The 24,507-nt window shown below is 29.8% G+C and overlaps 1 protein-coding gene across 2 annotated transcripts in view; it reads right to left on the bottom strand.

Annotated features, from left to right (window-relative positions):
- LOC107455049 (inactive dipeptidyl peptidase 10) overlaps positions 1-24,507 on the bottom strand; it is a 452,295-nt gene that overhangs the window by 6,039 nt on the left and 421,749 nt on the right. For both annotated transcript variants that reach the window (XM_016072453.4, XM_016072452.4), the window contains exons 13-20: positions 19,686-19,765; positions 16,798-17,027; positions 15,665-15,763; positions 11,147-11,222; positions 6,699-6,893; positions 5,103-5,260; positions 2,786-2,923; positions 913-986 (exon numbers count right to left, since the gene is read on the bottom strand). In XM_016072453.4, coding sequence (XP_015927939.1) covers positions 913-986; positions 2,786-2,923; positions 5,103-5,260; positions 6,699-6,893; positions 11,147-11,222; positions 15,665-15,763; positions 16,798-17,027; positions 19,686-19,765 — 1,050 coding nt within the window. The remainder of the gene's footprint in view (positions 1-912; positions 987-2,785; positions 2,924-5,102; positions 5,261-6,698; positions 6,894-11,146; positions 11,223-15,664; positions 15,764-16,797; positions 17,028-19,685; positions 19,766-24,507) is intronic.

Here is a 24,507-nt window from a genome sequence, read left to right as displayed (position 1 = left end):
TCTGGTGGTCAGCCGAACGCGGAATCCCCAGTGTTTAGTTCCCAAGCATGCTTGGTACTCATTTATCGACCCACTGAAGGGATGAAAGGCTGAGTCAACCTTGCCTGACCCGAGGATTGAACCCAGGGCCTGTGGCACAGGAGCGCTTTTCGATTTTTTTTTCTTTCGAAAAAAATAGAAAGACAACTTTAGCTTTATTTATTTATTTTTTTTAATCTGATGAGTCTTAAGTAACCTCCATTTTAAACAGTTAGTATATTTTTTTAAATTTTCTCAGTTGTAGAGCCACCTGTAAAGTAAAATATATAAACATACAGCTCAAATAAAGTTAAATTGATTTGGAGAATACAAATCTGCAATGAAAAATGGAGGTTCAAGTATAAAATATCAAACTTACCCCTACCCCACTTCCTGGGGTGGGGTTGAAAGATAAAGAGTTTGGTGCTGTTAGTTAGCTTTTACAAAATATTGAATGTGTCTAGTTTAACTTTTCAATATGGTGAATTTTGTTTCTATATCAAATTGTAAACAAATTATATTAAGATTACGGCATCTTATTTGCAACTTGATATTTTTTTAAAAAAAAATTTTCAATTAGTATGGTAATGTTCAATTAAATTAGTATGATAATGTTCAATTAAATGGTAATATACAATTCTTTCGTGTTGCATACCAAAACATTTTTGTACTTAATGTGTATTTTTTATAAACGTTTTTGTTTGTAAACAGAGAAATTTCATAACCAGCTTCAAGGAAAAATAAAACTTGAGTATTCTTAATTGAAATTTGATTAAAATTTTTTTTAAAGAAATTTGTCTTTTTTGATGCTTTTTAATATTACTTTTAACATCAGTATTATTGTATGCTGATTGACTAATAATTTAAACTATTGGAATATGTTTAAGTACTTACTTGTGCATGGTACATCACACCAGCATCTGTGATTGCTTTCATAAGCATCAATGATTGTTGAGCATGCACATTATCTAAACAAAAAGAAGCTCAAACTTGATATCTGATATAATAATACATTTAAGGGAACAAGCAAACTAAAGCAAGTTAAAGTTTCTATAATGTGGCAGATTTTGAAGCATAATTTTTTATCTCTATAAATAATTTTTAAATAAATTTAAATAAGATCAAAGATTTATTTTATTTTAATTTTTTTAATGAAACAAACTTTATCTAAATAATACTAAAAGTAAAAAATACTGAATTAGTATTACATATATATTAGTACCAAACAAAACATTATAATTTATTGAATCAATTATAACTGTTTATTTTTACAGTCTTTCTGCTATTAAATGCAGGAAAAGCATGATCACTGATATACGAGTTTTAAAACTAAATAAAGAGAAATCTTTTTAAAAAATGGCAACGCACAATGCTTAAAAAATTAATGTGAAATAAGTTTTATAGGCAAATAAATTAAAATAATCACTCTTGTGATATCACTTCCAGCAATAAAATGTCATTAAATAAATGCAATTTATACAAAAATTAATAAAATCTTTGTAAATCATATTTCATGGAATGTTTGTTCAATTATGTTCAATGGAATGTTATAATACATAAAATGGTAAAATAGTGCTAAGTGCATCACGAAGTCAAGGATAATAATAATTTTGATATTATGGAATTAGCAAAAATTAGGTCTTTATTTACAATTCATTATTACAGTTATAATCCTGATAAAAAAAATAAACCTTTAAAAATTCCAAATATAGTATAAGCTGGTAGTTTATACTGTATTTGTATAACAAAGTTGGTTAATTTTCTAACTATCTGACAAAATTTATTATTTGCTTACTTAGTGTACAATCTATCATAAAAACTCTGTGTGAATATGTTCAACTAATGTTTCTTTTTCTTTTTTTTGTAGTTTATTTATAGACTGCAAACTTACGTCAAATCACAATAATCAATTGTAAATTTAGAAGATGTGTCTTCCCTTCCTGAAGAATTACTTATAACAAACAAGTCGTGTGTGTTTCCAATTAAGTTAAGAGCTCCACAATGACCAGTTGTTGGCTTATATGTTCATGGCATTAAGTAAGGCTCCACTATTTGGACATAGCATGATAGGAGAATTATTGTTAGCATTGCACACTGGTAGACTTAATTTTTTTTTTTTTTTTTTTTTCCAATGGCAGGCACTGAACATTATTCTTAGCCTATACTATGCCAGAATTGTTGCTCATTTCGCGTTACCCAGTGGGCACCTGTGAACCAAAGTCACGGAGGCGAGCAACATTGCCCACGCCACACTGCCACAACCCGTTTATAGGGTGGGCCACATTCACACATCATACACACACACAACAGAGGACAGCACAAAGAGAGAGAGAGAAACATCCATGCCCAGAGCGGGATTCGAACCCGCAGCCTATGGCTTCACAGTCAGGCACTTAATAAAACTGTACATTTCCAATTTTCAATGGAAATTTATTATTACTAAACAACAAATTTTATAGTGCAATAAAAATATTTTTATTTTAAAGAAGTATATTATTTATAACTAATGGATATGGCAGCTAAAAATATGTGCTATCAACATAAAAGACATTGTTGGGTTGATTTATAAACACAAATAGGAAAAAGTTTCAGTATTTATCGCAAATGTGAAAAAGTCTTATGTGACAGAAAAGTGTAAAACATGCAATTGTTATTTATGCTTAATAAAACTAACCACAATATATTTTATGAAACTAAGTAAATATATGTAGTTCTTTCTGAATATCTAAGAATTTCATTATAGTAATATTATTTCCTTTATACTTACCATCTGCTGTGCCATGTATTAAGAGTAATTTCTTATCTTTAATGTTTGCTGCTTTCTTTGTTACATCAGCTTTTTCATATCCTATGTAATTGTCTGTTGGCCATGGCATTTGCATATACCTTTCAGAAAAGACTGAATCTAGACATTTGTAGGAAAATTATTTTTAGAATAATCAGTGTTGATGGATTATGTTAATATAATATTAATCTGTGTTTTAGTAATTTACATCGTATCATGCAATTAAATTAATTTTTGTACTTTTATCAAGTAATAGTTGTATTCAAAAAAAGATTATAGCATAAAATTTGTACATTAAACCACAATATTATTGAAATCTAGTAATCTGATTCTAACACTACATTAAATGAATTTTATTATCATGATATAATCTTTGCAATGATAATTTTGAGCATAATAGTTTTCATGGAAATTTGAACAAAGATATTACAGTTAAATATTATGCTGTACAGCTAAAAATACTTTAATGTATCTGTTCTTTTTCCGTAAAATTTTGAATTCCCATTAATTTTGAAACACATCACTAGCTTTGGATTTACAATTTTATAATATAATTTACTTTAATAAAGTCAATGAAGAAAGTTAAAATGGCCCACAAAATTATTAATTACATACACGAATAACAGTCAATGAATTGGAGAGCTTATTGGAAGACTGTGGCATGAATTTAGGATTATAAAAGTAGTAATTCCTTCTGTTTAATAAATTTTTGTGAGAAGTATATAGATGAAATTACTATGATATCAAAAATATATTTTTTATTTAACTGAAATGGGGGTTCAAACCAATCAGAATTTATCCACCAAAACATTTAATTGTGATAATCATAAATTTGCATCAACTCTTTAATTTTTGTCGCTCAGCATTGTTTAATTATAAAAGCTTTAAATTTAATTAATTAAATAATCAAATTAACCTTTAACAGTCCAGAATTATTTAAAATTTTGTTAAATTATAATAATCAATTATAATATTAATTGTAATTTATATAATTAATTCTAATTCAGTTATTGTAAATATGACAACAATAGACATGATAAAAATAATGTTGCTTCAATATATGTGGCATTGGAACCAGTCAAAAAATTTCCATGCCACTTATATGGCTGCATTAGTCCTATAAAGGTCAATAGTTGATAATAATATTTTAAATTTTGAAGAAACTTTTTATTTTTGGAAGAAAATATTTGCTTAACCTTAAAAGAAATAAATTCTGTTAAAAGTTAAATTTTTATAAATATTTGTTTATATTTGCTTTATCATTAATTTCAAGATTAAATATAAATTATCAAAGATTATGTATCTTATTCAATTTTATGATATTAAAAATTTTGGTTTACCATAAATGGTTTCACTTACTTATAATTATAAATATATTTTAAACAAGACACTTTAAACAATTGAAGAGTTTATGAAATTATTTTCATAAATTTTATTACATAAATTTTATTACATGGAATTATTTAATGGCATTTAAATGAGTTCAATTTATATTGTTTTTTACGAACAAAAACTTTTTAAACAATTGAAACTTCTTAAATTGAAAACTACCATGTTTAAAAATTAATTAGGTCTTCTGATTCTCACAATATGATCATAGCATAGTACAAAAAACTGAAAAATTTAGTATTTTGTAAAGATCACTTGACAGTTTTTATACTAAATTCTTCAATTATGCGTTGTAATTTTCTATTTTTTAAAATTTATAGTATTGAAATACCTATAAAAGATAAAGCTTTAATTTCTGTTTGGTTGGGATGCTTGAATAAAAAACTGGATTTTTGTTAAAATATGGAATAACATAATTGATGCAGAAACAAAACTAATAAAATAAAGTTATAAAATAATATATAATGTTATAAAATAATAAATAATGTTATAAAATTTATGTGTGCATAAAAATTAGGCAACTTCTAATGATTTTTTCATCCAATTAAGTAGAAAATTTGACAATAAAATTAAATGTAGATAAAGACTTGGAATATGTTACCTATTTTACTATATTCTTACTACAATTGATTAAATTATAATGCTAGGTAAGTAAGAGAAAATGCTTACTGTGTTATATTAGTTGTGATGAATAGTTGTTCGGGTAATGTAAATTTTTAACATTCTGTGTTACTATAAAAGATGAACTAATTTTATGCAGTTATTTAATTTAAATCATTACCTTATTATTAATTTTTATGTATAATGTTTTTAAAGACAAAACCTGTAATTAAAATCATTTTAATTAATTATGAATTTCTTTATCTTATTTTTTAATATTTATTTAAAAAAAAGGAGCAACATGACTAACCGTAATAAAGCCAACTAGTTACTGGAGCTACGGCAATTCCACAATTAAAAACTTGACTGTTTGTCGCCAAAGCCATAATCGTACTATAGCCTCCATAAGACCATCCCCAAATCGCTGTCCGATACCGATCAATAAAAGGAATTTCATTCTTAAGGTAGCTGAAAAAATATGCAAATAGTTTAAATAAATGTATTTGAATGAACAGAAATGTTAACAAATATTACAATGACATTTTGTTTCATATCATATCAGCTTTTATCTATGATCAGTTGATTTAATCATAATAAAAAGTTTGGTTACAGAAATAAGCTCATTGTCACATTTTATATTAGTTCCAGCTTCCATTTAAAAATGGTGTATTCAGTATTATTTTCTTCATGTCAACAAGAAGAAAGCTAAAGACAGTCTAAAAGAGTATCTTAAGACAGTGGAACATTTGGAAAGTATAGCTGCTAAATTAAGTGCCTTTGTGCTTATGAAATTCTTTCAAATAAATACATTTTAATCCGTATTTGTGCTTGGGAGGAATCAAAATTCACATTAGAGCATTGAGATTAGAGAGATTTTGCATTGAGTTTGTCTTACGCAAACCTTATTTTCTACCCTTTAGAGATACTGTGATTTGTAAGGAAACTTTCACTCATACGCTGTGAAGCTCAAATTGCTTTAGCGTTAGAGAGGAATAAAATGCTTTGCAAAATCTCTCAATTGAGTAAAACATAAGTTTTACCAAGGTTTCGATGGACAGGAATTACAGAAAGAAATTAATATAATAGAACAATAATAACACAGCTACAGATGCACATCTGCAGTCAACATTTTGATCATTTACTGTAAAACTTATTGTACAGGATTGTATTATTTGTAACAGACTGACTTATTACATTATAACAGAAGTATAAGTTCAGTGTGAAATCAACTGAAAGGTTATACTGCTAAGCATATACTGTCAAACCTCGATATCTCGAACTTGAAGGGAGAAGAGAAAAAATTTGAGATACCGAAAATTCGAATTATCGAAAATTACATGTTATCGCGATGGTAGAATAAAGAAAAATGCTCTTTACATAGCTGATTTACTATTCCATATTTATTCTAAAAACACTTTTTACACTTAAAAAGATTCAATTGTTGTTTGCTTTAGCGATGTGTAAAAAAGTTTGTCAATAACACTTTCGAAGTGGACTATAGCTTTAAATGCCTCCTCTGACATATTCGGCCGCCTCTCAATAAAATCTCCTTACAGTGTCCACTGAAGAAAGTGCTTGTTTGAGAATTGGTTATGATTATGAGAATTAGTTTTCTATTCTTGAAATTTTTTTTTAATATTTTTTTATTTTCAGGAAAAAAATCTACACTATTTATGGAGAAAAAAAAATTCGAGAAATCAAGTTTTTTTTTTAACGTTGAGTGTATAGGAAATTTGAAGGGAATTATTTTTTTCTTCGAGATATCGAAAAATTCGTGAAATTGAGGTTCGAGGTAGCGAGGTTCAACTGTATATTCGTTAGCCACAAAGTTTTTTTTAAATATAGACTAAAATATAAATTGTATGTAAGGTGCATCTATAAGCTGCATTAAGTTAAAAATACAAACCTGGCAACAGCTAATTGATCTTCTATTTCCATACTTCCAAGTCTTCTGTAAATTTCATGTAAGCGTTTATCACCTTGATTTCCACTTCCTCTTCCATCTATCCAAGAATAGACGAAATTTTTACGGCTAGCCAGATAACTACCCCAGTGTACATAAAATTTGTCAGTGACCATTTGGCTCCCTGGACCTCCAAATCTGCAATGAGTAAAATAAAATTTAAAATTAAAGGTTCAAGAATATTTGTTTGTATTTGGGGTGACGGTTAATGCCAGAACTGTTCGATTCTTCGACTCAGACTTATAAACTATTAAAATTTCCATTAAATTCTCGGTAAATATTGTAATTATCACTAAAATATTTCAAGTTGTAGTAGTTCATTTACGTCGCACTAGAGCTGCACAATGGACTATTGGCGATGGTCTGGGAAACATCCCTGAGGATGATCTGAAGACATGCCCTCATAGTTTTGATCCTCTGCAGAGGGGATGGCACCCCGCTTCGGTAGCACGACGACCTGCGCTCGATAGAACAGTTTAACGAGGACCAATACCGCACACACTCGGTCCCTACGCTGACTAATCCAAGTGGTCACCCACCCGCACACTGACCGCAGCCAGTGATGCTTGACTTCGGTGATCTGCTGGGAGCCGTGTCTTAACGATCAGTTCACTGCAGGTTCTAAAATATTTCAAATCACTGTAAGAAACGAAGGTATTTTATTTAAAATTATATTTCATATTACAGCATAACTATTGAAGATATAAATTTTATAAAATATATTTGATCAAGATAATGAATTTGACCAAAACTATTATGAGGAAAAGAGTTATTATTGTTACATATTAATATTAGAAATTTTTTGAATATCTTATTACAAAAATATTCTTTGGGGAACATTCTCGAACTAGATAACTTTTACAAATGAGCTAAATAAATTAAGTTTTGGCATTTGAGTACTTTTTCAACAGTTCTATCATTTGAAGACTGAAAAACTTTCAAATGTGATTAATTTGTGATAAATTATATTTTAAATAATTGTTATAATATTCATGCTAGAAATATTTTTGTTTACTTACTAAATATAAATGAAATAAAACATACATCCAGACAATGGGCATATAAGGGGCTATGTCGATGAAACTGATGTTAAGAGGTGGCTGCTATTCGAAGTTATAAACGAATTGGCTCAAAAAATACAATCAGACAACAAAATTGCGTAAGCACAAACAAAGTGGCTGAAATACTTTTTTTTAATTAAATGTTATTGTTTTGCTTTTTTCCACAGTCATTTAGTAAAAATAACTTTCGCGTGCTTGTTCATTTTCTTACTGTTCTCAATAACTTTAACTTTATCCTTCAGTCTAAGAAAATTTTGCTTGCTATAGTTCGATTATTCATTTTCTAAAGTTCTTATTCAGATATTCACCGTTCCAACATCTAAAGCATTAAGAAGAAAAAATGTTGCTCAAAAAACTTTGGGCAGGCGCATATACGCATTATTTCTTTCGCACGAGTGCTAGTAGACTTCAGTGATTCTTTTCGACGACAGTTGAGAGAAAAAAAGATGCAGTTTATCTGTAGTGGACAAAACTGACTGCCAAATAATCTATGATTAACTATTGTATGAATGCTTAAAAACTGTTAACAATTATGATTAGAATACGATGACTGATGGGGGAAAATATGTCTAGTAATGATCAGTTAAAATTATTGCCAACAAAGAGGAGAAATTGGAAAAAGTTACCTAAGATATATCCTGATACAAAATTTATGAGTAGTTCAGAGGTTCGACTCATAAATTTTGTCGTTGTTCAGAGGTTCTCCAAAGAACACGTTTGGTACCATGAAAAATATGGTCGTTATTCGGAGATTAGAGGCGGTCGTCAACGGAGGTTTTACTCTATATATCGGAATAATTTCAATAGATCAAAACTTCTTTTTTAACCAATACCAATAGAATCTAACTTCTAACCAATTGGATAAGGTAAGCAAATTTTTTTGATCTGCAAAATTTTCTTCTAACTTCACTGCCCCGGGTCATGTATAGTATACATATATATTGTGTGTGTATATATATCTATATATATATATATATATTGTAACGGCACTTTCTTATTAACCTAGCCGAAATTCGTTTAAAATTCATTAGCTTTATTTAATTCAAATTTTAAAAAAAAATATACATACATATAGTTTGAACCCAAGAAGTTGAAGCAGTAAGAAAGGCTATTCTGAGGGTTGATATCATAATCAAGAGAATCTGCTGTTATATGAATGAAACAAAATTCCAGAGCATATCTATGTGAGTTGATGCAACAGTATTGTAGGTCGAAAGAATTATGACATTATCATCATTATTAGTTTCAATGTTTTAAAAATGCGTGTTTTGTTTAGAGCTATAATAACACTCATTAGTTTAAAAAATAAATAAATTAGGGGATGTTGAGTTGCAATATTGTTAATATAATTTTGAATAAAATTATAAAGCTCTACAGATTAAATATTATAATACCATTTAAAAAATTTTAAACAAATTGTTTTAAACTTGCCCATTCAGTCTGGAAAAAATCATGGTTATTTCATTCATTTTACCTTGGAAATAGTAGAAAGGTTTAATATTCTTGGATCATTTAGAAGCAATACAAGTCATCGTTTTATTAAAAAAATATTTCGTCTCTCTGCATAAAGTTAAAATTTCAAAATAAAAAGAACTGCAATTAAAGCTAAAAAAGTTGCTGTTGCTAATCCTAACTGGTTAATATTAAGCAAGACCAAGTGTCTATATATAATTACTATAAATTGACAAAAAGTTTAAAACAAGAAAGGAATTTTGAAATAAATCATCATTTGTAAGTCTAGAGCTAGAAAGATGTTACATTTCCTACAATTGAGAATATTTTCCGGATCAAATTTAGGACATTTCAGATGTCTACTTGAAAAGTTTTAAATTTGACCAGGGGAATAAAATTCTTCCCTATTGTGTTTCAAAACTAAACATAAAAACAAGATTGGGTTTATATATATATAAATCATACTTTTAATGCACTTCTAAGAATTGAAGAGCTTAGAGGAAGTATAATTTTTCTAAAATCCTTAAGTTAAATGCCTCTTAAGATGATTATGCTCCGGAAAAAATCCGGATTTTTCGCTAATTACGACCCGGAAGTTTCCGGATATCCAAGGTCCAGAAGTTTCAAGAAATCATCGATCACATTTATGTATAAAAATTCTTCCATATTTTATATAAAAATATTAGAACTATAAAATATTACTATTACTGCGCATCTCTTTCATTTGTAAATATTTTTTTCTGGTAGAATAATAAATGTGATTAGAGACAAAAGTACACTTATAAATAATTATTCATTTAAATTATGCTGCATATAATTTATTGAGAATTTCATGGTTTGAAAATATCAATGATTTAAATTTATAAAGACATAAATTTTTTGAAAAGCTTCATTAATGATTTTACTCAAGAAATTTTCAGGATTTTTGAGTATGGCTCACAATCACCCCTGAACGTATGAAAATTGAAAATTCTCAATTTTCTAATTTTCTTGAATTAGTATTATGATTGATTATAAGTGCTTACCATTAATTTATTTCACCAAATCCTTAAGTCGCAGTTTAATAATAATATTAAAAAAAATTATTAAAATACTTAATTTTCCGCGATTATGGTTATGTTATGATTGATTTTGAGCTTTTAAAATTAAATTATTCTGCCTGCCAAGTTTCGAAATAGAACAGTTTTTAATAAAAGAACTATATGTTTTTATTTATGTTGATGCTTCTAGACATTCTAAAGCTTCAATTTTCTGAACACATGGAATGACACATAGAAAAATTAAATTTTTTTTGGGGGGATTAAGAATATGTTATGATCAATTTAAAATACTAAACATTAATTTATTCTGCCTAAACGTGAATAAATTTCATTTTAACAAAAAAATTATATTTTTTTAATTATATTTTTTAGATGTTACTATGCAATTTAAGCTAAATGTCTCTTAACATATTAAGTGAAAATTTGAAAACACTTAATATTCCAAGATTAAGATCATGTTATGATTGATTTTAAGAACTTAACATTGATTTATTCTATGAAGTTTTAAAATGCATCGCTTAATTAAAAAAAAAAACTATGTTTTTTAGTTACCTTCGTGTTACTATGCATTCTAAACTAAATGTCTCTTTACATATAAAGTGACTCATAGGAAGCATTCAATATTCCAAGATTAAGATCATGTTATGATCAATTACATTGATTAACATTGATTTATTCTGTCAATTCTTGAAATGAATAGATATTCAATTGAAAGAAAAACTATGTTTTTTGCTGGCTTTTTTACGTTGGATTTTCATAAGCTAACATATCATTCAAAATATTTTTCCACAATTCTGAAAATTTCACTAAATAAATATGAACGAAATAAAATGCTTACACGTTAATAACCATAGGATATTTTATCATTTCTTCATCTCTGAGTCCAGGCGGCAATAAAAGACGTACGTTTGCATCTGAAAAAGTTAAATACATTAAAAATGTTAAACATACTCGAACGGCATTGATATTTCAGAATTTAATTTGCAAGCATCAGTTTGAAATCACCAGAACGAAAGTTTTAATCAAATTTAAATCTTGCGTTGAACATTGTCACTGAAATGAAATTTTAATTAATGTTGCTCTACAGCATTTCTGAATAACGATGTTATTATAAAGCGTTGATCCTTGAAAGTTTATTTTATGTTGTTGGACAAACATTATTTTAAGTTCCAAAATTAAGCGTGAAGGGAAATTTAATTATTGAATTTCAATATATTAAGGAAAGTATTTTAAATATGGTGCTTTTCAAAATGAGCACATATGTTAAGTATTTTGTGATAGAGCGTCCGCCTTCCAATGAGGTGAACCGAGTTCAAGTCCCAGCGATGGCTGGTCGATACGAATTCCGCACTCGGCTCGCATCGACCACAGTACTGACGTAAAATATCCTCAGTGGTAGACAGATCATGCGTTAGAAGCCCCTTGCCATCAGGTTAACCGCGAGAGGTTTTCGTGGTTTTCCTCACAATGTAACGCATGTGCTGGTTAGTACCATCAAAAAGTCCTCCACAAAGGCAAATTTCTCCCAATATTTGATCCAGGAGTTCCTTTAATTTCTGGATTGGGTTCAAAATTACAAGGCTACGGAGTTGAACATAGGGGTCGTAAGCCGAAAAAAATGAGTCGGCTCTGTATAATAAAACTCGACTGTTGTATAATAAAATAAAAAAGTATTCGATGATTAATATCACATCGCATCTACATCTATTAGAATTCTCTCGTTATAATGTTTGGCAAAAAAAAAAATAGCTTCCTTCCTTAAGAAATTGAATTTTTACTTCATTATGATACACATCAAGCAGAAATCAATAATTTCGTTGAATTGATTTTTGAGTTTGGAACATTATTGAAACTAAAATCGTTTTAAAAATAATTTGAAATTTATTATTGTTGGTGATTAACATTGATTCTTGTATATGTCTTGCACATATTTTAATAGTCAGCATTAAAATTGAATATATATTTACTCCTGTGGGAATTTTATAAGTCATTATTATATTAAAAAAACATTAAGAGGTTAATTGGACAATTGACTGTGTAGTTCAATATGATACACATAAAGCAAAAATCAATCATTTCGTTGTGACTGATTTTTCTATGTGTGACATTCTTGAAATTGTTTTGAATATAATATAAAATTGATCATCGTTGGCGCTTAACTTTGATTCTTGTATATGTCTTGCATATGTATTAATAGTCAACAACAAGATCAGATTAAAATTTATACGTGTGGGGATCTTATAGTCATCCCTCAACTAAAAAATACATCACAAGTAAGCTGGACAATTTTAAATAACTGAATTTTTTTACTGCCACGTGTAAACGTTTTAGGCTTAAGACATCTCAAATATGAATTATGGTTTAAAGACTAACTTTGTTAATTACAAGTAGTTAATACAAAAATCTTTAAAAATAACCTTTCATCTGAAGATTGTTTTTCATAATGATTCTGACTTAGTGACCATGAAATCAATATTAATTTATCTACTGAGAAATTTCAAAAGGGTATATCTTTAGAAATAGATCTAACAGTAACAAACGGGACACTTCTCTTGGAAATAAAAAAGTAGTATAATACCATTAAATTAAAAATAAAAAAAATCAGTGATTTTTTCTAGATTCATTATAAAATAACTTTTTTAAAATATATAAGTTATATAGTTTGAAGTTATTTTACATATTGGAAATGGGTAAAATATAAAAAAGAAATTTGATTTTGTAGATTTGCACAGCCGAATTTCTGGGAGAAGAAAATTTATAGAAAATAAAACATTTTGCAAATTCTTATGATATTGTTCATAAAAACTTTCAATCGCAAGTATTTTTGGAAAAAAAAACATCTAAGCCAATTTTATAATAAAAAATATTTTTTGTCAGAGATCAAAAATGCCTTAAATATGAAATCCACCCTATCAAGAAGTATTGACAAAGCAACCATATTTACCTTAACAACTGGTGAAATGTAAGTTAAACATAATTTCATAATCGATGTAATATTAATTTATTTCTAAATATTTTGAGCTACAAGTACGTAATTCCCTTAGAATCAAGGTGTAGTTTTAACCCTTTGACACAAATGGGACACCAGTGTCCCCTTTATACATATATTTTTTTCTGACATTTTAATTACAAGTAAAAATATATTTTGGTATTTTTTTAATTATAAAAATCATTATAATAGTTACGAAGGTTAGGTTACTGGAATTATATTCGTACTAAAATATAAAATCCAGCAAATGTAGCTTGAATTTTTTTTTCATTCATATTTAAAGAGATTTCAATTATCAAAGAGATTTCAATTATGAATTGAATAACTGTTTTTCTTAGATATAAATAACTGCAAATGTGAAAAATTATTGTTTGGGAGATATTACCTTTAACGCAGAAAAAGACTCAGGTGTTTCATACTGTATTTCATAACCATACATTATTGAAATGTTAAATATAATAATTTTCACTTATTTTTTATTTAAATTACAAAATAATGAAAAATATGTTTAATAAAAATTCTGCTTCAAAGGGTTTGCTTCGAAAGAAAGTTGTACTGCTGATAACAACGACCAGTCCCAGGAACTGAACTTAGATGAGAAATTAAACTTCATAGATTAAATTTCTATATGGGAAAAAAAATATTAGCACTTAAACCCATCCTTAAAATTTTATCACAACGTTTCGGTATTCTTTTGAACTATCATAAATTTAATTTTATGTTTGCATAGACATAATTCATGAATAAAAACGCAGCCTTCTTCATTAATATTTTGTTTGCAGCTTAACTACCATGAAAATGAAAGCACGGTAACATTTTTTCTAAGTTTCAGATTCTACCTTTCTCGCCAATGTTATTTGCAGCTGAGACATGCACTTATCAACCATCTTTCACAAAAATGATGGATTGTAAAGAAGAAGGTAGACTTTTCTTATTTCAAACTAAAAGTATAGTTTGATGGGCTGAAAAATGTTTCAAATCTTTCAAGTGTCAGAAGACACTCTTGAGGGGTACTGAAGCGTTCTAGTTTGTTGAGCTCTCCTAAGCCACGAGCGTAACTAGAAAGAATTGGTTTTCGATAACAAGGTTGCTCTTCCTCTCTCGCCAAAGGCTGGGAAATTTTGCCAAATCCAAGGCTTAGTGTTAAGAAGTCACTTTCTATTTTTTATTAAAAAAACAGTGCAATAGTGATGAAAGACGGTTTAATATTATTTTTTAAGCAAATAAAATAGAGTTTAGCTATGATATATGTTCAAATGATAAAAAAAAACTAATAAATAGTTATATTACTTTTAAAAAAGCGTTTGCGAAACTTACAAATAATTGTTGCTTGGAAATTTTCGTGTCTCAACATGCTTTACTTTTGTTAAAATAATGATAAATGAGATAGAGAATAAAAGGTCTTGAGCGAGTGAGACCCGATTACCGCATCAATTTCAGAAACTTTTTCTATATTTTAATTCAAAATTTTTTTTAATGGCGGGCACTTAGGGATTGTCCCATTGGCCACAGAAATTCCAGAACTGCTACTCTCTTCTCGTTACCCAGTGGGCACCTGTGGCGAAGCCACGGCGGTGGAGCAGCGTCGCCCACGTCACGTAACCACAAACCCGTTTATAGGGCGGATCACATTTACACAATCACACGCAAAGGAGAAAGGACATAGAACAGAGAGAGAGAGAGAAAGAAACATCCATGCCCTGAGCAGGATTCGAACCCGAAACCATCGGCTTAGAAGTCAGACACGCTAACTACTCGGCCACCTGACCGGCTAATTCAAAAATTGCTGGATAAGAAAAGACATACTGAACATTTTGTTGGTACCATTAGTTGACGCTATAGCATTATATATATACATATATAAGCTTCGAGCCACTAGCCCGACAGTATCTTGGTTCTAAATCATGAACATTCTACTCTTAAAAACGTTTGATGTCCTGCTGCAATTAGTAATTGTTTGGAGAGCAGATCAGTCAGATATAGCCAAAAATCGAAACCTATATCACCCGGAGTGAAAGTAAATTCGTCATGTCCTGTGCCTTTTTTCTTTCATAAAATTCCTTTATTTTTATGAATAGTCCATTAAAATAGTAGATTTGAAGCAATAAATGTTCACCCCCGTGCACTTTTTATTTTAAACTTATCTCAGAAAACATAGAAACTCTTGAGTAAATATCAGAGAAAACTCGCTGTCGTAAACGACATTTGGAATGTAACTCGTTTACATAAAGAGGAAATCTACAAAAAGTTTTCCTGATTAGCTCGATTCTAGTAAGATGCAAGCTCATGATCTGTCTGCCATTAGAAATAATTCATTTCAGTACTGTTCATAAGTAATTAATTGGTTTTATAAACTACATTACTTACTGTATCCACCTTCTATAGGCACATTAAATGTTCTGAGCTGTGGCATGGCCGTACTTTCAATTTTGCACCTGACGTTGTCGTTGCTGTCCAAGAGATCCACTAAATCAAAAATAAAATTATATATTAATGTGCATGAGCAAAATATACCATAACTACCGTTGCTCATTTTTAGCGCTTTAGTTGAAAACAAAATCTAACCTATGACTGATAGTACCTTTAATTTATTTCACTTTTATTATATCAACATCTTAAAAGGATGTTACAAAAAAGAAATTCAAAGGACTATTTATTTACTAGCAAATATCGGGGTAAACATGGACTATATTACCCACTACACTTAACAAGTTTTGGTAGATACTACAAATGTCTGATGTATTCTCTCTCGGTTACTTGGCAGATATCTCAGTTCCGTTAAATCCGACAAGATTCTATCTATGTGCGCCTAGATATTTATCCTTGTTCTTGGCTTCTATTCTTTAATCCGTCATGTGTGCAATGTCTGTCAGAGCAGCAGTATAATGTGCTCATGCACTGTTGTTGGCATTGATGATGCATAAGCTTTGTCTTTTACAAGTCCATGCTACACTAATTCAAACAACACAGCTGGAATGCTTTGCTACTGCTGTGACAGACATTTAGGGAAACATACTATTGAATGGCATGCTATGGACAGAACAAAGATCTATGCCTTCTGTTGTTTTATGACACATTAGTGGACATTTGGAATGCAAGGTTTTCCTTATTTGAAGTGCAAGTTCTTCTGATCACATCCTTGTTTATATGAATCTAGAACTTAAAGACTGATCCTTGAATTTGGTGCTTGATTTTACCAGGGTTCTGTCAATCCTTCATGATCTAGCTAGTGCTGGATCATGAAGAATTGACAACAGCAACAGCAGAAATGAGATGCATATCGGGTGAGCAAGGGGACACACCTTGAACATTTGTCGTATGCTCTTGAAACTTTATGAATGTGAAACTTTATGAAACTTTCCATGTATCCAGCATCTTTATACATCGCATACGTGTAAATTAATAGATATTTGAAACTGGATGAATCAGTTATGCTAACCTAGTGTAATAAAAAACTAAATTTAAGTTAGGAGAAAAATAATTTTAAACATATTTCTTACACCGCGTGTGATTGAGTGTAGATCTCAAATCAATCCAAGGCACACCAGGACCTAGGCACTCTAGAATGTAGTAATTTGCAGTAGGACTGAAAATTGCATTGAAATAAGAACACTCTTCATCCAGATTGCAGGTGAGGCACTCTTCGGTTCTTGGCATACCAGACTCCATATCAGTGACTGAGAACAGATGCCTCTGGCTTGGGCTCTCTGGTAAAGTTGTTAAGTAATATCTGAAAAAAAAAAATACGTATGTGCTTTGATTATCTCTTTTTTTTCCTTTTCAATTGCTCAAAATCATATAAATTCATTAAAAATAAATGTGGATAACTTAAGGTGATAAGACGTCTGTAAATCTTGAGGACAGTTCTCGAACTTCATTTATTGTCCTCAACAGCATTCAAGCTCTTTGAGGACAGAAAATGTCTCCAAATTTTAACACACGCTCTCAAATGTGCTTGAATTTTTTTCAAAAACATTTAATAATTTTTCATTGAGAAATATAAAAATTCGAAATGCGCATGTTTTTTATTTATTTTAAACCAGATAGTTCTGCTCTATAGTGAATTTAAACGAAAAGCTCAATGGTAAAATAAACAGATGAAAACGGGAAAAAGAATAATTTTGCAAAAAATAAACAAATTCTAATTTAACAGAGGTATTTCAAAACTGCTTAGCAATAAAATTAGGTTTGAAGAAGAAGGTCTTCACCTGATATTACTTGTCAACTAAAAAAATCTTTGTTATATGTATACAGGGTGTCCCAAAAGGACCGCATAAACTCTGCACAGCTAGATTCCTCGTTGGGAGTACCTAAAAACTGCCCAAAGAAGCGTTCCTGTACAATCCATAGTTTACGAGAAAAATAAGAAAAACAAAGTATGACGTCACTGCCGGTGCAAGAGAAAACACTTTATTGAACATATTAACAGCAGTATACTATGCACAATTTAAAGCAGAATATGTGCGGAGAACGTTTTAAACATTATCGTCCAGAAAGATATACAAATACTGTTGTTGATATGTCCAATAAACTGTTTTTTCTTTTTTGCACCGGCAGTGACGTCATACTTTGTTTTTCGTATTTTTCTCGTAAACTATGGATCGTACAGGGACACTTCTTTGGGCAGTTTTTATGTACTCCTAACGAGGAATCTAGCTGTGCAGAGTTTCTGCTGTCGTTTAGGGACACCCTGTATATTAATATTTTCCATAAATGCATGGTGTTCTCAAACCGTAAAATTTTTCGTGGAAGGCTCCACTGATTTGCCCTCAAATCATGATTTATAAATCTGGTCACCTTAGTGTAACTTTTTACTATTTTTTCCTTTTTTTTAATGACTTAGAAAACGAATATCAAATTTAGATAAAAATTATCCAGTTTTCGAAGTTTTTATATAGTGGATAGAAATATTTTTCACATTCACTTCTAAAACATAAATACAAATTTCAGAGAAAAAATTATTTTTACAAAGAACTAAGAGAAAACCAATGTCAGGATCATTACTGAAGATCTTTTTACAAGCGGCTTCTGTGGATTAATTGGGTACTTACAACTCGAGAAGAAGTTAAGTGAATTATGTCTAACTATATGATTTAAATCTGATTTAATTGGATACCTATAAGAGACGTCACGCGTGTGTGCCGGACTTGATTGGTTTCTGAATCGATAAATGCCACGAATTACCTTTAATGACGTCACTTGCAGGCATCCGATTCTTCGCTCGAGACTTACAACTCGAGAAGAAGTTAAGTGAATTATGTCTAACTATATGATTTAAATCTGATTTAATTGGATATCTAAAAGAGACGTCACGAGTGTGCGTCGAACTTGATTGGCTTCTGAATCGATAAATTCCACGAATCACCTTTAATGACGTCACCTGCAGGCATCCGATTCTTCGCATCCGCTTTAAAGATATGTATGCGGTGAGAAATATGAATTTCAAAATTTTTTGTTTGAAAATTAATTTTAGTAAAACGATGGAAGGACCATCATTGAATGGCTTTTTACACTGAGCTTCTGTAGAGCCTCGATGGTTCAAGGGATAGAGAGTTCGAATCCCAGTGGTGGCCGGTGATCACGAATTCCGCACCCGGCTTGCACCGACCGTAGTGCTGACGTGAAATATCTTCAGTTATATACGGATCATGGGTTAGAGTCCCCTTGCCATCAGGCTAACCGTGGAAAGTTCTCGTGGTCTTTCTCTGCATGTAACACAAATGCGGGTTAGTTTCATCCAAAAAAGTCCATCACGAAGGCAAATTTCCCCCAATACTTGATCCATGAGTTCTGGATTGGGTTCAAAGTTACAAGGCTATGGAGTTTAACATTGGTAGCCGTAAACTCAAAAAATTGGGATAGCTTTTCAACAACGGCTATAAAATAAAATTCATTTACATTCGTCCTTCTCCAAGTATTTTTAGTGCGCTGAGGGTTCCAATCAAAACACAATAAAATAATAACTTTTGGCAAAATTAGCAATAAAGTGCAGTTTTATTACCAAGCTGTTTGGTAGTAAATTTAAAATTTGGTAATTTTATTATTGTATATTTGTGCATGGCATAAAAATCGATTAAATTTACTTTTCAATTTTGTAATTTTTTAAATGTATGGTATAAGAACTGTAATTCTCAAAATTCACGGTAAACTGTTACCATACGAACTAAAAATACCGTATGTTTATTTTTAATCAGAAATATCATTACCGTATAAATACGGTAATTTTAAAAATAATTTTTTTTATGCTCGTCTACGAAATTTTCGTGTTGGGCATACAAATATTACGATTGAGTAATTTTAATTTTGAATAAGTAAGCGTAAAATTGCATTTTTTCCCAACAAAATTAGACTTACACATCCTTGCTATAAAAAACGGTAAATATCTTACACAGTGTTATTTTCTCGGTTGTGAGCAAGAATCTCAATGACGTCAAATTGGCCATGAGTCAGAAACGTTTTCTTCCCAATCTGAAAAAAAAAAAAACATTGCAAAATTATATGTGACATTAGTAACAGCGTAATTTGATTAATTAATTAATATTTTGATTAAATTTTTCATTCCACTTACCATAAAGGTAAACTGTACTAGAAAAATAACACTTATAGTTTTTTCCCAAATTATAAATTTTATAAATTTGGATAATTTCATATAATTTTATAAATTCCACGGAAAAAAAATAGCATTACGTTCTCACAAAATTATCCTGCTGGTTCCGTTTTATTACATACTTGATATCCGCAACTATACGAATTTTAGAATAGCCTTTTCAGAAGAAAGATGTTACGGTTACTATGTTGCCGAAGGAAAAGTAACGAAGAAGTATAGTTCCTTTCTTGAAATTTATAACAAACTACCGAAAAAAAAAGGAAACCATAAAACAAACACCATCAAATGGTGACATCACTATAGAGTAAACTACTTAAGATTGTAAAGCACGTAGGAAATGGTACATAGATAAAACTTTATGTTGGATACTTTATTTTGATGGCAAATCAAATTTTCGATATATATGAGGCTCATTTTTATTTTTTTAAAGTAAACTTATAGGACATATTGGACAAAGGATGAAAACAAACTAGTAAGAATAAATTTTGATTTTTTTTCTACTAGCATTTTGATTTCTTTTTCTCCTTTTATATATATATAATGTGTTTGTTTATGACAACCAGGAAGCTCCGCCCCTATTCGCTTCTCTCCCATGGTTGCTGCCCATACATCATTGAATATCATGGGGAAAGAACGGTTTATGTCGATTTCTTTAGCAAAGAAATTGAATCTCCATCTGTTGTATCTTGAGAATTATTAAGTTTTAACAAATCCCGAGAGTTATTACACAGTGAAGATGGGCCGCCCTAGGGAAAAAGAGTTATAATTCGAGAGCAACTTCGTTTGTTTCTCAGAATCAGTTTTCATGGACATAAGCCGTTCTTTCTCCTATTATCTCCTTGAAAGTTTTTATTTCATTTAAAAGTCGATAAAAAAAGACAAATTGTTTATAAAATATATGATCCTTATAATTTTATGTAGGCACATTTTATTAATATGTTAATCGTAAGGAAATAAAAAGATACGTAGATTTGAAAACAAATAATCAATTGTACACAAAAAAATAAATAAATTTAGGAATACAGAATTCGCAATACAGTAAGAAGTAGTGATTGGTAAATTATTAAAATTAACTGTGTTTAAAAAAACACCGTGTTAAGTTTGCTGACAAATGTGGCTCTTTCAGATTGCTAAATTTCAACTATGCAATCCAATAACTGTCCAACTACTTTCAAAATTATTTCATCGATATAAAATAACTTTATTTGCCCAACATGTGGATGTTTACATTTTATACAGAGTGTCTCCGGATTATTGGGAGTAACTTTAAGAGTAAGTATAATCATAAGGATTCAGATTTGCATCGCAACCCATGGTCAGAAAGGACTTCTTCACCGATAGGTAGTGTTGTTAATAAGAGCAGAGCATTGTAAAAGGCATCCACAAGCGAGAAGTATTGCGAAAGGCACCTACAGAGAAATGCATCGGACAGCCAAGGCCACCACGTTCTCCTGATTTACGCGCAAGAAATATTTTTCTTTCGGGTGCACTGTAGCGGGCTGTCCTGCTGCGGATATCTAATGTTAATTATTATTAATGTTGGAAACTTTGAATATCTTTTGTGGTCTCTCACCTACCATAGCACATGTAATATCTCTGACAGAAACATATTTCAGCTGATCTCAATCTTGTGTGTCTTTGTTCCTCGTACCTGTTATTCTACTTTCCCGTCACGTTTCCGAACAGGGGTTGTTATGCAATACTGAATCCATGTGATATCCACTATCTCCCCTTAAAGTTTATCTCAATAAACCTGGTACATTCTGCATAATACAATAAATGATTAGAATTATGATTTTAAAATCTGCTGTTTAACAAACTTAATCTGCCTTAGAACAGAAGCAAACGCCTTCTCTTTTTTGATATATAGAACGTTAAAAGACGAATCACCCTGAATAACTTTTGATATAATGATCGGATTTGCCAGTACTGGAAAACAATCTTAATGGTTTGAGAGGGCGACCTCGAATGTTTTATATAGTTAGTGCAAATGATATTTTAGCTTAAAAGCGTAGTGGGTAACCGTAATTTATTAAATATGGTCCTAATACTATCAGGGCCGGGTTAACCTATAGGCACACTAGGCATGTGCCTAGGGCCTACGAAAAACTTGGGAGAAAAAATTTTTTTGACAAAAATAATTTAGCTTTAAAAACAACAAGTGTATTTTGCACAAAATTATGAAGATACAAATAAAAATATAATATTTGTCGGTAATAAATTATTTTGCAGAATCTTATGATCTAATATATTACTTTTTTGCGATTTTTGGATTCAACGAAATCTTGTATTATGCTGTCGAATTCCAAAATGACTCATTTGAAAAAACGTGATTAACATTTTATTAAAATAGTATTAAATCATTTTTTTTTCTATTAGTGAACATTTAACCTACCTTGCAAATTTGTTTATAAATAATTTCAAAAGATTTACTTTTGACAATGTTAATTTCCTTCACTTAGTTATCATAGTAGTATCATGAAAACTATGAAGCTATTTGTAGTATAAATATTTCTTGTAATTAATCTCACTATCAATTTCACTGTTTTCTTTGCTGGTTTGTTGTTGTATTGTTGACGTGAAGTGTTTACATAGTTATCGATCGAACTAATCATAATGGTATTATCGATATCAAATGCAATATTGGAAGTATGTCGGTATTGCAGATAAAGTTCGATAAACAAATTTGTAAATTAAAATCCATATTAATAAAAATGTAAAAAAAAATATGCAAGAAAATTTTAGCATATATTTTGAAAAGAGGGGAGGAGTGGGGGAAGTAGGGGAGGACCCAAAAACGGCTATGCCTAGGGCCTACGAAAGGTATAATCGGGCTCTGAATACTATGGTCAGGAAGGCGGACGAATGTTAGGGTTCTTTATTGTTAATTTTACTTTTTACGAATTTCGTCATTGATCGGAAAATTTTTTCTACGAATTGAAAAAAAAAATTGCAGAAAATTATAAATTTCGTTTATCCGAAGGAAAATTCATGCAAAAAATAATTTCTAATAATTATTTATTCTTTTTCATTATTTTATTTAAATTTTATCGACTTTTAAAAACGTAATTAAAAATCCGATTTCTCGGGAACTATTTGACCTACTTTCGTCCAAATGTTAAATGTTCTATATTACCATGCAAAATTACATTCCTTAAAGTAATGTAAAAATTTGTATGTTTTGCAATTCGAAATTTTTTTTCGGCAAATAAAATAATAAATTATTAAAATTTTTTTTTCATGGAAGTATTTTATAATTGTGAGCAAATATTTTTTAATTCGATTAAAAAGATCTTTATCTATAGCGAAATTCGCAAAAAAAGTAAAATTAACATTAAGGAGTCCAAACTTTGGAGCACTCTATTGATCAAACAATTGGGACCATATTTCCCTGACTGCGGCTACCCCCTATGTTTTGGGGGTCAGAAATTTGAATCCATCGAAAAAAAGGTATGATTATTCTAAGAAAACGCGGTTTTGAGTCTGATATGTAACTTAAAGTATCGTCTGCACTATTTAATTATCATATTCGAGGTCACTCCCTCGAATTATTAATATTGAGTACTAAAATGTAATTGTCCGATTATTAGATCAAAAGTTATTCAGGTTGGTCGGTTTTTTTTAAATTTTTTTTTGCGAATTTCGATATGCTATTTTTTTTCTACATGCTCTAGACACTGGAATAATGAATGCTTGAATAAGAACTTTAGTAAATGAATTATCGAAGTATGAGTTATTATAGCAAGCAAAATTTCCTTGCAATGAAGGAAAATTAAAGTTATTGAGAATAGTAAGAAAAGGAATAAGCGCGCGAAAGTTAGCTCACCTGACCAAACTATTAGGTCTATTACTATTCATTAGACTGGTCAGGAATACTAATTCTTTGAAAAAAAGTATGTTTATTCAGATTAATGCCGTTTTTGTGTTTGATTTCGTAATTTAAAGCATCGTATGCAAAACTAATTAGCGTATTTGAAGTTACCCCCTCGAGCAATTAAAATTAAGTCTCAGCTTGTGAAAATCCGATCATTCGATTAAAAAGTTCTTCATGATTTTTTTCTTTTTTTTGCGCACTGTTTATCGTAACCAAAAGGCAAATGATTTATTCAATAATCTTTTTGATAATTTTTAATAGTAATTTTTACACCTATAAAATCTTTACCAACTGAAATAAAAAAAAACTTTTTTTTATCAGATTTGTAAAAAAATTGCAAATTCTGGTTGTCCTAAACGCAGCCTGTAATCTCTCGGTATGAATGTAATTTTTAAAAGATTGAATAAGTTTGTGTAAGGTTCCAAAATAATTACTTCTATGAATTTAAAATTAAAAAAAAATTATGTTCGAATCGTCAGGGAAGTTTTAAATCTTGATACAGTTTAAAATGCTTGTTTGCGAAAAAGGACTCAGCTCCAAATACATCTTTTCAGTTTTCAACCCAAATTGAACAACTGAACGAGGAATTGCGTGCTTGTTTTTCTTGCATATTTAACAAGCTGTACCCATTTTCTTAAATACATCAATTGAGTTGTGTCCATTTTCGCGAACACGCATTGTCCAGATTTAAAATATTATCAATGAAATACAAGAAAAGCTTTTTTTTTT

Source organism: Parasteatoda tepidariorum, chromosome 4 (genome assembly GCF_982258835.1).
Source record: "Parasteatoda tepidariorum strain Cologne lab strain chromosome 4, Ptep-v5.0, whole genome shotgun sequence".
NCBI classification, from domain to species: Eukaryota; Metazoa; Arthropoda; class Arachnida; order Araneae; family Theridiidae; genus Parasteatoda; species Parasteatoda tepidariorum.
The sequence above is the reverse complement of the archived record's forward strand: the minus strand, read 5'-3'. Positions and strand labels throughout refer to the sequence as shown.